We start from the raw sequence: 18,485 nt of genomic DNA on the forward strand, positions 1-18,485 counted from the left end.
TTTTTTTCTCGAAAACAGTAAAATTTAATGTGAATGCACTGTATCAGTTTTTTGCTGAACAGTGAAATTTATTGTTACATGACATTTTATTGTAAATCTACTGTGAGAACTTGGCATCGAACAATGTTTAAACAGTAATAACTATAATATTTATTGTTTTATGATTGTTTGTAGAGTAAATGCTATTGTAAAATTCTATCCGGGTTGAGCCTTAAATAATACAGAAGTCGCATACTAGAAAAACCCATAGATATTACTGATATTGCCACTTTCCAATACAGGAGCAAAGTAACTCCAAAGAACGGTTCTGAAAATTACTTCACAGCATAGCATCATAGGAAAGAAGGACAAACACAACAACAATAAGATTGTTTTGCTGCCAATTTTAATCTGCTCAACCTCTGACTCGCATCACGATAGATGTACCTCGAAATTTTTCTATTGAGGCTTATGCTTCAAGGATCAGTATTCTACGTAGCTACCTCAACGTATGTATTTTATTCACTCCATCGAAAGTGGTTTAACTGATTTGCAATTCAAATCTGTGCTATGGTTATTTTTTGTCGAGTTCAAGGCAACAACTTGGAGCGAAATAGTCGCGCCTAAAGTTACTTTCTTCTACAATCGGAAATACCGAACATGCGCTGGGGAATCCTCCACTTGATAAACAGTTCGAATTGGTAAGGCACCTAGTCGACCAGAAAAGTTTGTTTGCTTTTTTCATACTAGGGTGATGAGCCCATTATCGCTATGTTTCTATTATCACGCTACCCATTTGAAACCGTTGGTTAGAGCAGTGTCTGCCATCTTTGTTTAACGCATTGAGTCAAATGGTAGCGTTACGATAGGGGCACTCGATTCGTGTTTTCGTTGCGCTCAAACACAAGAATTTCACTGTTTTCAGCGCATGTATGTTATTATCTTGGTACTTAACAACGAAGCAAAGCTGATGATGCCAGTTTTTACGCATTCCATTGTTTGTAGGCCGAGTAATTAATGATTCAGTGAGGCGCCCTTCTTAGTATGGTGAAAATAGGCACTTCACCCTACCTATTAGCATCCCGCTTGCATTTCTCTCTTACAGTGTTTACGTGATTTCTTGGATAACATGCTAATCTTTTTGAAAAATAATCAGCATGGTGTAAAGTTTGTTTTTGCTAGCGCCTTTATTGTCACTGTCAAAGTAATTATGTTAATTTAAAATAAATTTAGAAATAAAAGAAATTTCAAATGTTAGTAACCAAGTTTCTACATTCGGAAGCAAAACACATTATATATCGAATAAATTGCAGCGAATTCGTCGTCAATCACGTAGCCAGAAAAAAAATTCGGAGGGGTTGTTTAGGGAGGGGAGTTTTGAGGAAAAAATTCGGTTTCCAAAACATCATTGCACAAAGAAACAATAGAGGATATTGACTCTTCATTCAATGTACAACTCCTAGTAATCCAAAATTGTTCATTGACCTTGGGTTTGACGAAAATCGATTGATTTTCGAAATAGCTTCAATATACATTATAAATTTGATAAAATATTTCAAGTTCAAAGTTCAAAATCAAAATCAGTCCAGCAGTTACCATTCCAATCTACAAATGAGAGCAAATAATGAAGAATACCTTTCATATCTTCATAGATAACTTTCTTTTATATAATGTTATAAAGTCGAAGAATATACACTTTCAAAATGGAATATATATTCGATAACTTTTTTTACGGTCAACATCACATAATTTCGAAACCATCAACTTCGAAGACTCTTGTTGCCGTGCATGCGTCGGCGCGTGACCAATTCCAGCTATCGCAAGATGGACCTCTTCCTCTGTGCTTTGATTCGCTGGGAAAATGATTCGGTGACGAAACAGCATTCGCTACCGGAATCTAGCAGCACACGTGCTGTGTGCTCGGCTCCACTGTCGTCGACAACGATGACAACAGCAGTAGCAAGCAGGATTGCTTTCCGTCCTTGACTAACGGAAGCGAAGCTGGCAGGCTCGATGGTAGCTGACACAGATGCAGTGGGTGGATTGCTGGTAGATGCAGCGGGAGTGGACTTCTCATCTGTGAAGTTGGTTGTCTTCTGACCTGAGCTAGTTGGTTGATGACTGGAACAAAGCTATCATACTCAGCTTACCCCGACACTTGCGGCAGGTACTCGTTGACGAACAGTCCTTCGCTTGATGACCCTTCCGTAAGCAGTTCCGACAGAGATGATTGCGACGAACTTCCTTCTCCTTGTCTTCTGAACCCATCTTGGAAAACGTAGCGCATTGATAAAGGGGTTGATGATCGTTGCAGATGATGCACCTCCTTGCGTTGAACGGGGCTGCATTGTGACTAGCGAATGGTCGTTGAGATGGCTTTTTCACTTGGCCGGAAACGGGGACATCTACCCTAGTGCTCTGGATATTCTGCAGCACGGTGATCCTACGCTGGATGAATGACGTCAGGTCCTTGAAAGAAATGGCCTCCTTCGCAGTCGAAAATTCCTCCCAGTCTCTTCTCGTCGGCGGGTCGAGGCGAATACTCAGCATCCGAATCAATAGAATGTCCCAGAATTGGACCTTCTCCCCTAACTGCTGAAAGACCTTGACCTCAAATTTCTCCACCAGCGAATGCAACTCCGCAGCAGACTCTCTTTTTATCGAAGGGAACTCGAACAATGCATCAACATACGACTGCTTTAACGCGCAGGGTTTTGGAAGTGGTCGACGAGTAAATTTCATGCAACTGGATAATTATTAGCGCTGATTGGAATCGTCTGAATGAGTTTTAGTGCATCGATCAATAATGACGAACGGAGATAATAAAACTCCTGGATATTTGAGAGGGTAAATGGTTTTGGAACCCTAATTACCTTTGATAGGCAATTGCCTTGTATTAATTAAAGCAGCAGCCTTTCTTAACCGTATTCAGCTTTTTGTTAGTGGCTGCGTTCCCAAATGCGCACTCCACTTTGACAAGTCGTCCGTCCAATGTCAATTTTGACAAATCATCAGTCTTGTCAAATTTGACAACCCGTGCTTTAGATTCAATTTTTTGATTGTGGTAGGCGTTCACTTCTGCTCTCAACTAAAATTGAACGTCAAATTAAAATATTGTTTTTCAGTTGAAAAACTAAACTGATTTCGGTACGGATCCGCACAGTCAACTGTAGTCCCATTCAACAGTGGCACTCAACTCGAAATGTGGATACAGAACATCTGCTATTCAAAACTATTAGCTACTCGCTATCGGCATACAAAAATCGGTCGAATAATAAGGCAATTAATCAGTCTTATAATGTAATTGGGCGATTGTTATACTGAGGAAAACCAATCAGCGATACTCAATTTAGTCGAAACTAATAAGTCAGGAAAATTGCAACCGATTTTTCGGTAAACGCAGCTGCAGCTAACAATTGTCAATTCATGGTGCTAAATTTTGCTACAAATTTGTATCCAAAATCAGATGCGAACAAACATTGTTTAGGTCTAGTTTTAGGTACTGTATCGTAAAAGATGCTTTTCCGGGTGGTTTAAAAGCAAGTTTCATGTGCTATTATTAGTCATTTCATATGTGATGAATTTAGGTAAGAGCAGAGGTTCTAATCGCATAATTCTCTCGATACTTTCTAAAAGCTGAGAATCTGCTTGTAAATAAAGCAGGATATATGATAGCCATGAAACTCAAGGCTGATGAGACCGCTTGTCAAAATTGACACTGCTGACGAGTTGTCAAAGTTGACACTGTACAGACGACTTGTCAAAATAGAGTGCGCATTTAAAAACGCAGCCACCAGCAAAAAGCTGAATAGGGTCGTTGACTTCGATCGTAGCAGCCAGGAACAGTCCAACAATAAAACTAGCAAACGGATTTGACGCAGGCACAATGTCACTAGTATTGGAACCTCAATTACCTTGGCAAGGCAATGAAAATGCCTTGTAATTATAATATTTCCTCCAGCAGTTGCAGCAACGGTCGAAGTCGTTCCCAACAATTGATTAGAAGCAGCGTCTTCCTTCAGAACAAAGCAGCTATTCTGAAGAACAGGTCGCGATGGTGTTCCTGACAAGCGTCAGGGATGGCGGACGTAGTGGCGTAAGGGCGAGCGTCGCGATGGCGGACAAACGGAGTTCGACACTTATCCGGTTCGAAGAACCATATGTTGAATTGCACAGGTGAGAGCGTTGACTTACTGTTGAAATCCGAAACGGCGCAGTAGGACGGTAAGCGGCTGAGAAAGATGTTCCTGGACGATTGCTACTTCTCACACAGCGTTGGATTTCGGTGACTTGGCGACGGACAGAGCAAAAGAACAGAGCTTCACTTTCACTCACTTTGAATTTAGCTCAACTAATATATTTCTAATTAACTTAATACTAATACAAAATGTAACGGGTTGAAATCGCGCACTGAACTATCGCAATGATTACTTCCACTTCTCGCTGGTTTGACGTTGGTTTCACTGAACAGCTGACGACTAAGAGGCGCGACTATGGACGGCGCCCCCTTTTATATGTTTTAATCGGGAGCTGGTTGCAGAAGATAGCTACCACGGTTTGGGCATCGATAAAACGATCGATGAACGATGGAGCCATTGGCCGCTGAGATATAGGTGGCGCGTTGGTACCATTTTTCGTTTTGCACGAACAATCCCGATACCCTAAATATATGGAACATTCGTGTCTTTAGTCACGTTCTTTGTAATAAAATTCTCGAAAACTCTACTGAAGACACCAAGGTCGTCAAACGGTGAGATACCATAGTCTTCACTAAAGGGTTTAGAATGACAAGGAGACGCCATGTTCCGTTTGAAGTTTCAATTCAAGTATAGCTGAGTTCGGATTCAGGACGGAGCATGTCGTTTCTTTGTTTTTTTAAACTCTTTTGTTCTCACAAGTCTCCTATCTCATGCCTACACGCGAGTCTAAGTCTATTGATGACATTTTGTCTTTAGACCGGCGACGACTGGGTGCTATCAGCCTTCTGCCGATAGTAGCAGAATGAGAGGGTGCGAACAGATCTAATCAAGGAAACACTACCGTAAAAATGAATATCTGATCGGAAATCAGCCGCAACAAGACTTTAATCTGACTAGTATCGATGATCGCGGGTCAATACGTACTGAAAATTCGCTGCGTCTGTTTTTATGAATCTAATTTCAAGTTCCGTTATTGCTAACCAGCCCGTGTATCAGGCTAACAATTCTTTGTATTTGTCTTCAATGGTCGTTATTATCGCTTGTATACGTGTATTTTACAAATCATCCGATACGTAAAATAGGAAATACATACCTTGATTTATAACATCTCGCGCTATCATAACTCTTTGTCTGTATAACGTGTTATCACTCGTAGTTTTCAACCAAATAAATATACCGTGGAGAAAAAGAAGCGAATTCTGTCTAAATACTGTTACAATAGATAGTGATCCGGCCCATTACGCAGATAAGATTAGCTTTTCTAGGCAATACTCCCACGGTCGGCTGTGTGGAGTTCAAATTGCTTTTATTCAGGAAACATAGGATACTCTCGGTAACCGGCTGCTCAGAGTTTAAAAAGAACCAAAAACTAAACAATATCTTTTCTTTTTCGAGTGATCGTGTACTCGAAGACTAACTAAACAACTACCTAATAAAATATTCTTTACAGGTCGCATCGCTTGCTTGGAGCGAATCCTAGACCTTATACCCTTCCAAACCACTAACTCCGCGACACCTATGGAAGAGTCTGATGAATCGTCGTCCTTCCGTTAAGTAGGTGGAGCATCAACACTTCCCGTCTACCTTATTCTTTATCCTTCCCCTTCAACGATGGAGATGGGGACGGCCGGCAATGATGGCTATTATGTGTTGTGGTTTTTATATGGGTCGGATTGGTATGAATTCCTACTAACCACTTCCTAAGTAACTCTTATTAGATAATCAGCAGTCACACATGATGAAGTCAGTGTGCAATCCGCCAAAATCATCGTCACAACGCAACGCAACGCAACGCAACGAAAACTTTACTGAAGACACCAAATTTTTCGTGACTATTTTATTTGATAGTGACATGATTTGTCAACTATAATATCCTCACTAAGAGATCAGTTACAAGATCCCATTTCCACAATTTACCAAAAGTCCCCATGGTGTTTAAAAAATTAAATTAAATTCTCAATGTAATGATGATGTAATAATAATGTAATGTATGTAATGATAATGATATTGTAATAATAAACTCCGAAAATAATTATTTAAATATTAAACAATATTTTTTAAATTAAACTGGTCACCTTCAATATTTTTTTTCAATTCAATTAATTTCGGTTTGGGGGGGGGGGGGGCAACTGTATGGCATAGTGCGTCTTGCATTGTCTAGCTAAACTAAATCTAATGTTTCGATTTCACTCATCAGCTTAAAATAAGTTCCTTTTCTTTGTTTTGTTTATCAAGGCAAAAAAAGCCCGCTTAGGTTTTATTTATTCGTTTGTTTATTTATGCTAATAACGACCACTGAAACTTTCATTCTCGTCTACAATGTAATAAAGTACTGGCCCTTTGTTAACCATTACTCCTTTCGCTCTTGCACACACTCTTCCTGCGTACGGGGAAACATGGGAACAGTGTTACCGCTAATACAGATTTATGCTGGTCATTTTTCCAATTTTTCAAATATGCAGAACATAGAATTTTGTGGAAAACAAACTCACTGTATAAACGCGCACATATTTCCTAAAAGAAAGTGCAAAAATATAATGATTTCGTTCAGTACAATAGAAGTTATTCGCATTTAAAAACTGGGAAAACACCTCAGCCGAAATTTTAGAAACGGGATCCCCATATGGAAACGATAGAAGTATTCTACTTCAAAAAGTACAAATCGTCGTGATCCGCTACTATGGTCGGTGTTAAGTCAGACCGGAATAAGTCGTAAAACATCAAAAAATGAGATAATGATAGCACTTGATAAAGAATTTCTTCAGCTATATTCGACTTTTTCCAGATTTGAAATAAGTAATAATGAGGCTGAATGATGGCGAAAATTAATTTCCAATTATAAAGTGAAGGGTGCTGCGATTCAAGCTTTAAACTCGTTTTTTTTCGAAATCATTAAATTGTCCTGTCTGACCTAACACCGACCATATGAGAGTAGGTAGAACATTGCGTGAAGTAACCCCAAATAACGGTCGCTCAGCTGATAACGTTCCCTCATATAACTCTAATCGATTACCCGCGGAACTTGGCTCAGTTGAAATATCGCTTTTGTCCGTTAAACATTGTGGTGATTATTTTTAAAACAAAAATGAAATTTTGCGTCCTGATTTTATTTGCTCTAGCGGCGGTTGCGTTGAGTGCTCCCCGTGATTCTCCACAGATTTTGGTAATGTGACAGCCTACGTGTATCCTATGGTACAAGTGTTCAAAAATTAGATTATTGGTGAAATGTTCTATATGTTTTTAGCAACGCCAATGTTGACAATGCTTCAAGCTGATCTTGAAAATAATAAATAATAATAATTTTGAACTGATCCTAATTCGAAAATTCACATCTTCTCACCTTTACGAAGAGATCTCCCCGTAGAGCCGACAGCGACAGCACAAACAGTGGCGGCCCGGTGAACTTCGGTTTCCCTGTGTACAATGTTGGTTCGTGGCCCGGATTCGGTGGGAGTGGCCTACCGGTGTCACAGGGTATTGGTGGTTTTGGCGGTGGCAATCTGCACGGTCGATTCAACTTTGACGATATGCCAAGTGCGTAAAGGGGGCTTTGAAGCTGTTCTGATTTTGCCATTTTCAGCTGATTGAGATTATTTTCATTTTTTGTAGATGTTGAAGGAGTCAGCAGCGGCGTGACCTGTACGTATTCCAAGGACGGGAAGCAGAAGTGTACTCACCATCACCAGAAGCATTGAGGAACGTTATTCTTTTTGTACATTTCAAGAAATATTTCTAATTTGTTGTACATTGTGCAAATATTGAATTGAAAGGCTAATATCAATATAAGACATCCCACAAATAGATATTTCAAACCCGTGTGTTTCTAAACAACTATCAAATCCCAAGCTTACCGAAACATCAAGAAATCGTATCAAAACGGCTGCAGACGAATGAAACCATGTTAGATTGGATTATCTAATGTTCTGTTCACTCCAATATTCAAGGACACTGTGAGAAATTGATAGCAAAGCTAACCCATGCTATTCAATTCTCGTCACGGAATTTTGACTTTCTTTTTCGATAGACTGCGCAGTCGATTACAGCGTATATAAGACAATTTCGGTGAGTGAGTGCAAACAAATGTGTTAAATAACCGATGAAATGATAGCCTCGAAAACTTTCTTCAAGGACTTTTTCCGGGTTGATAGCAGCTTCTTTAATTCTGTAGAAATTTTGAAAGCATGATTTCGTCAATAGTTGAGTAGCTCTTAATATACATAGCTAGGTTAAAGAGGTTGTGTGATTTATTATCAATTTGATACTTGGGAGACAATCACATTTCTTCGTTCAGTACTAAACTGCTTTGAAGGTACCGGAACAAGCATTTATTAATTTTTCAACAGTCATTCGGCGCGATACAATGATTATAGCAGCCTGTGGCCAATAATATATATTCCCGTTTTATGGAACTTGGTGTCAAACCTTCGAAATTACGCAACATTCCCAGCCACCACTCCATTACATGAGTAAAAGTGCTAGTCGGAAATCCAATTCTTCAGTTCCGGAAACGGATAACAGTCAGATAACAGTCACTCGTGTCATAGGCTCGCGTAGCCAAATTCGGTCGGAGCAAAATGATTGCTTTTGAGCATTAGTCAACGTAACGCGTGTACAGTTTTCACAAGCGCATGTAATATAAAATGATGAGTACACATTTAGTTCCCAGTTACATTTGACAAAATAAATTAAAAATGCTATTTGAATAAAAGCATTTGGTAGGTACTACAATCGTGTGTGACTATTGGGCTACCTTACACGAGCCCACGTCGGAATATGCTTCTTGTGAAACTCATATTGAGACATTCACCGAAACGTACACGCCGCACCAACTGCTTACTAAAGGCCGCTCTTAGGTTGCCAGCAAGTTTTTCGTTGAACTAGTACATGTATTTGCTATTTGCGGTAGCAATAAGCCTCCTACTTTGGATTAAACGCAAGGACAATTTTTAAAAGTGAATTTGATTAATAAGTATAGCTCATTAAATCAATTTTATCAATTCCGTAATTCAAAAAAAATTATATTTCACTAAGCGTGGTGAATTTGGCACCACTTACTTCTGGTATACTCAACCTGAGCAAAACATTGCATAACGCAGGGCTGATTTTTGGAACAACTTGTGTTCTCATTCGCAAATTTGCGACATTATTACAGATTGTCTAAGCGCGGTGTTTCATGAAGCGCGGCCGTTCCTTTCGATCAGCAAAGGCCGCGTGGGATTTTGGGCAAATGCGCTAAGATACTTAAACTGGTCCGAAAAGGTAAAAAAATATTTGAATCCCCATCCGTGTTTCAATGCAGGCGGTATACGAAACACCACTGTTATTCGAGGCTACAAAAACATACAAAATTTAAAAAGCCAAAATTACATCCTCACTCAAATTTGAACAAGTGGGGCAATGATTTGACTATTACACAACATTTTAATCACTGAGAGCATTTAATTTTCACCGTCCGCCGGGTTACATAACAACTCGACCCAATTCCACCTCCCAAATCTCGCAAATCACATGCATCGAAAAACAAACTAATCGGACGCCCTTGTCTGCATGCCTTCAACATTTACCCAACAAAGTGGAAGTGAGCAATCGTTGAGGCCCTCCACCATGCCACGGAAGTTCGCATTAGTTCCGCAAGCGATCTTTACGTGTACCCACAAAGAACTCGTATCCCGCATCAGGTTCTCACCAACGACACGACCTGAAACTTGGTGGAACGATCTGACGAAAAAGTGTGCGAGTTATTTACTGCTGGTTACCGCTACATTGGGTCACCCCTCGGGAAAGATGAAAACAAAATTTCTCGGGCAACACTGATGGAAATCAACAAACAAGTTTGCAGACAAATCACATGGTAACGTCATGTTAAAAGGCAATGCACGAAAAAGTGATATTTTTTCCTCAAAACAAACGTAAGTTTACGAACATTTTTAAACACGACTCTTTCACCGTTATATTATTAATTTCAATTTCTGCATGTATGAAAACCACAGGGTACAATAAACGCTGAGTACATTTATTTTGGGTTTGCAGTTCGCCGTGACCTGAATCGGTTTGCTAAAGTGGAACAATCTAGCATCATGTTCTGCGGGGACAAAATCTCGCTGATGGAGGAAATTGTGGATCTTGGACTCACCATGGACATTAATCTCACCTGGTCACACCAGGTAAATGACGCAATCGCTAAAGCCTTAAGTGCTCATCAACCTTTTCGTAGGTTTTCCGTTGTTTTGATGGTGTCAATACACAAAAAGCTTGTATGCTTTTTATATAAAGCGATGTGATCTACTACCCAGGATTAAACTCATCCTAAAATTCGTTTACGATCTACGTCCTAGAGATACAACTGCCACCGTGGTCTCCTAAGGCACGACCTTTCGACGATCTTATTTTATATGGTGCATAGTAGCAAGAACTTCCTGACCACCTCCTGAATCTATAGAAACATGAATCGCTCCTGTTCCTTCACCATCTCGCTACATACTCGCGAAAGAGCGTGCTAGTATACGACGCATCACTGTGAAATGCCCCCCCCCCCCTCTCGACTAAAACGAAATCACCCGTCCCCCTTGAAAGCTACCTAAGAAGATTTTATTAAACTGTAACTAAATAGTGGTTTGTGGTTTTGAGATTTTCTTCTCATTATTAAGGGCCGATTTATTCATTCTCATTTAATTTTTATAACTGGTTTAACGCACCACACTAAATTTGGTATAAAAGTTGAGCGAGGTTGATGAAATCAGGCCTAAAACATGGATTTTCCTTGATCTAAATTGACACATGGATTCTCAGTCGCCAAATGTACCAAGTTCGGGACAGGATGTTCTACTTCCTGATTATAGTCACGGTTATGTGCCCGCATCCAGCTAAACAGTTTACATCCAGTGATCATTACGGCATCAGCTGTTTTGTTCCATGAAGTGTTATAATATAGCGGAGGACTATTTAGGCGATTGAATATAATGGACAATATATACGTGTATTTGGTTTTGATAATTCATGAACTCATCAGAAACATTCTTAACGCCTAGCGTGTACTAGTAGTTACTAGACAATTTTCCAACTTCATCAGCAAAAAATAAAACCAAAAATCAATCTCGCCCATACGAAGTTTTTATTCCTTATTATTTCTCTTCCTTTTCTTGTCCGCCCATCAATTAGCATAATGTTCTCCTGCTCGGTTTAGCCAGTACACTGGACAGTTATCCAGCTCTGTTTTCGACGCTACGTTTTGCAGAGCTAGAAGCAACCTTTGAACTTTAGACTTTAGAATCGGTACTTTTCAAGTTTTAGGTTACACAGCGCTCGCAGTAATAAATCACTGGATAATATTGTGCCGGAGAGTGTTAGAGTACCACGTACTGAGAACGATACGAAAATTCTTGTTTAATGTACATGGATTCGTTGTGATTGACAAAATTATATTCTGAAATCAACTTATTTGGATTACATTCATCAAAAACAGATATTTCATATCTTTAATTTTTAGGGCAAAGGCGGAATCGTTTCCAGGTACCCAGTAAGTCCAGACAGAAAATGAGCGGCCATGTCACTGGAGCCAGAGCCAGCCATATTTCCGGTTCATTTACTGACTGACTTTACTGAGTAGACAACAGAATGGCCCTTTCCATATCAGTCGGTGGCGCAAAAAATACAGAGGTGAAAAATTGTTCAAATGACTTAAATGTATTAGCTATAGTTATACATCAGCGAAAAAAAAGCTCAAATGACGAAGTATCCATGAAATAATGAAGCAGATCCGGGCGGAACAATTATTGGGTGGTGAGTTGACACGGGAAGTAGTTCAGTTCGTTGTGGAAAAATTTTCGTCACTTGGTGAATTGTGAAAACAGTACGAGCTGGCGATCTACTACGAGTTCGTTTTTCGATATGCATAACACTAAGTAACGGATATTAGTAATTCGATTATAATTAAAAATCATACCGTGATGCCTGTTTCCAAAAACCGTTGATTGTATCTAAATAATAAAATCTCGCGAGCGGTAATATTGATCACATCGAAAGCTCTCATTTGACACCTGAATACGCAATCATCACGCAAATTTATTTTCTGCCCTGGTTTTTGGTATTGTTTCATGTAGCATTCGTCGCCAAAAAGGACACAAAATCAGCTTCCGTATGACCAAAGCCGTTACATAGTAACAATTGTACTGGATAATGGTTTTCTAGCAGCTACCACGACAGCAAAATCCTTAAATAAATGCACATAATTGTTAATTAATGAAACATTGTAATTGAAAATAAAAACTTATATGTACAACCACGATGTGGGAATAATCTTGAATAGTATCATCCAGAACAATTAGTTAATTTTCTAAGACACTAGGCTTCACAAATGTAGGCTCTTAAGAATATAAAAATCAAATCGTAGACCCACCGGGGGATAGTGAATCATTTGCAGCGCTCGGAAAAAACCTCTCCGGATTGAATATCGAATGCTCCCATATGGATCGAGCCGGCTGGACCTTCTTTTCTTTTTTCCCATTTCGTATATCATACAATTATTGTGCAGATTATCCTCGGATGTTTTGGGTTCTTCTGCTGGCACTCGTTTTTATTTACTTCGGTTGCAATAGATCCATCGCTTTTCGCAGCAGCACGGCGATGATTTGGATTTCTGGAGGAGTGTTGTTTTTCACCTGAAAAAGAGTAAACAAACGAGTAGTTGAAATATTTGCATTGTATTTATTCAAAGAAAACTTACTTTTGCCAGTTTTAATATTGCGAAAATTCGCATACAACGTGGATAAAAATTCCAGCTGGTGTATTTAATGTGGTTTTCGTTTGAGGCGAAACTGAGTCAGTTCCTAACCCCAACTGCTGTCAAAATGTATGAACTGACAGCGGTTGGGGTTAGAACCTGACTCAGTTTCAGGTTCAAGCCAAAGAGAATAGGGAAAGAGACGAATAGTGTGAAGCCAAAAATACCTTATTGAGCAGACCAATCGTGCAATGTAAATAAACATTACTCATGCCTGAGTTGGAGGAGATAAGTATTGTAAATCTATCAAAAAAGAAATTTGAATTGTCGTCAGAATTTAGTGCAATCGTGATTGTAAGGTGCATTCTAGAGTCTATGTATGAGTAAAAACAAGCTTTAGAATTATTTCATCTCTTTGTTTCGAAATGCACATCGTTTGATAAACAAATCCAACGATCGACAAAAGGTTTGTTTTCAAAATATAATAGGAGTCATTTAAAGTGCTGCCTTTGGAAACGGTTGCCAAATTCTAGTGTTGAAATCATCGTAAAGGGAGTGTTGCCGTTTTGACTGATTTTCACTCTGCGTCTCTTTCACTATTCTCTTTGGTTCAAGCGAAATCGCCATAAGTTTGTTGACAAAATTTTTTCCGCTGCGTATAACCGCGGGAAACGGTTATTAGAAAAAAATAACAACAGTTTTATCAGTGGTGCTAGTTTTATGCATTTTTTTTATAAAATATCAAATTTGACAGTACCAGTTACCTGAGTTACTGAGGGGTAGTCAGATTTGCGATACTGTTTTGGAAAGCAAGTGTCTAGTCGTGTCGTTGTTCTCACTCTGTTCGTTTACGTCTGATCGGTCTTCTATAGCTTCACCATTCTCTCTAGGGTGTGCCGCCCGCTGATGGTGTTGATTATAATTGGTCTAACAAACGGTGGATGAATTTTGCATGTGCGAAATTTGGATGCGCTGCTGGCAGGGGTAAAAAACCACTTGAACAGTTATCTGCGGCAGTAGTTCCAAATTTTCAGATACAGTAAGCTCCAGACTCGGTATGATTGGATAAAGGTGGTTGGATTGTTTTTTCTCGTATTCCTCGATCAATTGGAGAACGCCTTTTTGGAAAGAAAGCGAGAGAGAGAGAGATAGAAACCAGTTTTATGTAAATTATCCGTATCTCTAAAAACCAAAAAAGTGCTGTGCGATAGATGGTAGTTATCTGCCTTGTGGTCAAACCTAACTGATGCAATTTTCGATTTTGACTTTACGCTGCACCGGACTAATTGATGCTACTCTCATTCAAACTTGGGTGTAATCCGTCTATCTTTTTATTTTACCTTAAAGCGGCGTAGCACCTTTAAAACGGTAATACTGTAAGAACTAGATACAACCAAAGAGAATAGGGAAAGAGACGAATAGTGTGAAGCCAAAAATACCTTATTGAGCAGACCAATCGTGCAATGTAAATAAACATTACTCATGCCTGAGTTGGAGGAGATAAGTATTGTACTTCTATCAAAAAAGAAATTTGAATTTTCATCAGAATTTAGTTCAATCGTGATTGTAAGGTGCATTCTAGAGTATATGTATGAGTAAAAATAAGCTTTACAATTATTTCATCTCTTTGTTTCGAAATGCACATCGTTTGATAAACAAATCCATCGATCGACATACGGTTTGTTTTCAAAATATAATAGGAGTCATTTAAAGTGCTGCCTATACCCGGTCAGCGTGGCAAGCAGAAAGTTAGCAAAAGTTGAGCAAAGCGAAATTGATGCTGGCAGCGTTTCTGCGAGCATTTTGCGCGATTTGTGCGAAAATTCTGGCAACGAATTCGCTCAAATGCAACAACCGTTTCTGACAGAAGCGGTTAAACCAACCGATGGTGCTCACTTTTATCCAGAATCCAGCCAGAAATGTGCGGCCAAGATCTCTGCACGGTTCCTGCCACATCTTTGTCAGATGTTTTGCTCGATTCGTGCTAAATTCTACCAGGTAGGAATTGCCAGGATCTTTGCACAGTTTCTGTCCGAGTTATGCCAGGGTTTAGCTCGGTTCATGTCAAAATTTGCCAGAAAACGCGAGCGAAACCGAGTTCGCCCTAGCTCAACTAACCCGACAGGATACGCGCAGAAATCTGACAGGGCTGCCAAACCAAGACTTACAAAAATCTAGCAGAGCGGTCTCTGCCAGAAAATTTGCTCACTGGGTAGAAGCGGTTGCCAAAATTCTAGTGTTGAAATCATCATAAAGGGCGTGTTGCCGTTTTGACTGATTTTCACTCTTCGTCTCTTTCCCTATTCTCTTTGGATACAACTAGCAACTTGAGGGCGATAGCTTGTTTTCAAATTACAGCAGTTCTGGGTGTGCTGTACAGAAAAGACAGCGAAGTTTGGAGGCAGTTGCTTTGAATGAAGAATCTTTATATTTTGATCATTTGTGCTTTAGGGTAGCCCGTGATTTCTCAGAAAATGGTAAGACTTTCTGACTGTGTTCATATTCGTGGAAGCGTCATTCTGAAACATAAATTTTGACAGATGAATCTCATTCTGCAGGTTTTTTTTGACGTAGGACTACGTCTTTGTTTTCGATATAGGGGTGCTCTTTGCAAATTCTACAGAAACGTTGGTCCCCCACGAGCATAGTACAGGTCTCGTGGCCGTAGAGGACCACCGGTCTAATCAGCGTCTTGTAGATAATCAACTTCGTGCGGCGGCGAATTTTGTTCTACCGGAGCGTCCTCCGGAGTCCAAAGTAGGCACGATTTCCCGCTAAGATCCGTCTCTGAATTTCTCTGCTGGTATCATTGTCGGCGGTTACCAGTGAGCCCAAATACACGAATTCGTCGACCGTCAATCCGAACTCGGGATGGGAGGTTCACATTGTCGTCTCTAGAACCTCTTCCTTTCATGTATTTTGTCTTCGAAACGTTGATGGCAAGTCCAATCCTGCTGGCTTCAGCTTTCAGTCTGGTGTACGTTTCCGACATCGCCTCAAAGTTCCGTGCCGTTATGTCAATGTCGTCGGCGAAGCCAAGAAGCTGGACGGACATCCTGAAGATCGTGCCACTTGTGTCTATCCCCGCTCTCCTTATTACACCTTCTAATGCAACGATAACATGCTGATACCAATTTATATGGGAATTTCATGCGTGATCATACTCTTCAACTCGTAATTCCGAAACGGGAGATCGGAGTTGAATGAAATTCAATAGCAGCCTATGGGAACGTTGTACCACAGATAACAGACGTGTAGGCTCGATTTGAATCATGTGTAAATACCCGCTACTGAAATTCCGAATAAATCAGACGTCTGAAACACATTTGGCAAACGTTTGTAGATGGCGCAGTGATCGATACAACGCAGTTAGAGTGCAGCTGTCAAATACGTGTAGCAAACAGTTGCGCAGATGGCAATAGTGAAACACGGATTTACAACGTTTATCAATATGAAAGTTTACACAGGTCTTTGAAGAAATTTTGTTCTAGCCTAAACGTCTGTTATCTGTGGTTGTACCTTTCATTTGAGACTAGGTTCGAGAAAACCGGTTTGGCCATCTCTGAGTAACCGATGTGCACATTTTTGGTCACATACATACATACATACACACACATACATACGCATACACACAGACATTTGCCGAACTCGACGAGCTGACTCGAATGGTATAAGAGACTCAGCCCTCCGGAACTCGATTTTTAAAGTGGTAACGTAGCCTTTCTATAGGAGAAAGACAAAAATAGATTTAAATAATAAAATAAATAGAACAAACAAAATATATTATATGGATGAAGTTAACTCTTTCATATCTAACTTTTTTCTAGCACATGTAGGGTTTCAAAGCCGTTTTTCCTTAAAAGTGGAGTAGAGAAACATGAAAAACCTGTTTGGATCAAGATAGGTGCTTCTCTAGCAGTGCTACAGGCTGCTCAATTTTTACCTTTCGATCCTCAATACATATCTCCTGCACAAATTTTAATACAGGTCGGACTCGATTATCCGGGGATTCGATTATCCGGGTGTTAAAAAAAATTCAAAATTCAACTAGAATGTCTGAGTATAGTGCTAATTCTATAATTGCTGTCAATAGAACTTTTTTCGGGGTATGGGGGTCTAGGGTTAACCTTATCTCAAATTTTGGCCCACCTCTGAAATAGCTGGGGTTTTCCGCGCAAAATGACCACAAAAACCAAAACTTAGAATCGACCTTCAATTGGTTTTTAAGAAATTGTTCATCTAGTGCCAATATATAATAGCCTAAATTATTGATTCGTTTGAACCACTCCTCGGTCCATGGGAACACTTCTAATTTTAACATTTTGTTTGAAAAAATTGTTTTTTTTTCGATTATATCTCTGGTACTTTTTGCACTACAATCAATCCGCGAGAAAAGGATTTATTCAAGGAATCTAGAAAAATACTAGTTTAATGGCAGTGTTGCCAAATATGCAACTTTTTAGTTTTGAACTAAAAGTATTTTTCTCGTAATGCGCACATCGGTTACTACATGCCTTTTTGACACATAAAATGTCATAGATACTTTACTCGGTCGATTTTCGGCACTCTCTTGGGATAATGATGATAGGCTTCTCAAGATAATGTTTGGATACTTTTCAGGATTCAGATCGAAATTTTCTTACCAATGCAATGGAATCTACACAGAAAAAAATATTTTGCGATTTTAAAATTATTTTCATGCCCATATTTGGAGCATGAATAAAAGTGTAAAATTAAGTTCCACTACAAATGCACACAACTGGTCGTGCTTTCTTCAACGAATTCTATTATACACGTTGGTTGAATTTACACGTTGATTGAAGATTACAGTTTCATTAAACGGGATACCAATACCCTTTAATGAATTTTATTCCAATATTGCTGTAAAATAAATGACATGTGGTATTACACGAACGAAAGTGTAAAATCATATACTTTTTTCCCATTGAGTGCATCGAATTCACCTTATTTTTCAATCAAATTTTTGATTCAAGCTTTGTATGTTTACATTCGTATTGATTTGCATGTCGTTTATATTTCTTTATTTTTGGTGTGTATTTCAGAATTTTGATTGAATACTTATCCGTATTTCTACGGTTTGAATTTTAATGCAGGATTTTCGAGAGACGCTTCTTAAAGTTCTGGTGGAATCCTTCTCAAGATAGAATTCGGCGAAGGTTATGATTTTTTCAAGATGCTGATAGAATCATGTTTAAAGGTGAAAAGGTTTGTTGAATATCCTGCTCTGAGTTCCAGTGGACTTTGACACAATATTGCTCTACTCGCATTGTCGCCATCAACAATTGATTCCTGCTCTGAATTTCAGTGACATCTTTAACCCCTTCATGTCCATGTTGTTGATAAACAACCACGTTTATATATGACTAGAACTTTTGGTTTACACAACATATGTTTACAACGACAAGTACGGCTAATAACTGGGACTAATATCTTTCATTTGAGCGCTAACAGTTATAAATATTATCACTAGAACGGAAGTTATTACAATTGATCTGATTGGGTTCCGCTGAAGCAGTGCTGCCAGGGATAGTTTCTGTTAATAATGAAAATGAAATTTTAGAATATTT

The 18,485-nt window shown here is 39.2% G+C and overlaps 1 protein-coding gene and 1 long non-coding RNA gene across 2 annotated transcripts; both read left to right on the plus strand.

Moving 5' to 3' along the window:
* Positions 1–7,196: 7,196 nt before the first annotated feature.
* LOC131691674 (uncharacterized) lies at positions 7,197–7,981 on the plus strand. Its single transcript, XM_058978248.1, has 3 exons — positions 7,197–7,341; positions 7,529–7,712; positions 7,788–7,981. The coding sequence occupies exons 1-3, from the start codon at positions 7,264–7,266 to the stop codon at positions 7,871–7,873; spliced, it is 348 nt and encodes a 115-aa protein (XP_058834231.1). The 5' UTR covers positions 7,197–7,263; the 3' UTR covers positions 7,874–7,981.
* Positions 7,982–9,878: 1,897 nt separating this feature from the next.
* On the plus strand, positions 9,879–12,396 carry LOC131692446 (uncharacterized). The gene is made up of 3 exons (XR_009305982.1): positions 9,879–10,087; positions 10,169–10,342; positions 10,393–12,396. It is a non-coding gene; the product is annotated as an uncharacterized LOC131692446 (long non-coding RNA).
* Positions 12,397–18,485: the final 6,089 nt, after the last annotated feature.

The sequence above is a fragment of the Topomyia yanbarensis genome, chromosome 3 (genome assembly GCF_030247195.1).
Source record: "Topomyia yanbarensis strain Yona2022 chromosome 3, ASM3024719v1, whole genome shotgun sequence".
NCBI lineage: Eukaryota > Metazoa > Arthropoda > Insecta > Diptera > Culicidae > Topomyia > Topomyia yanbarensis.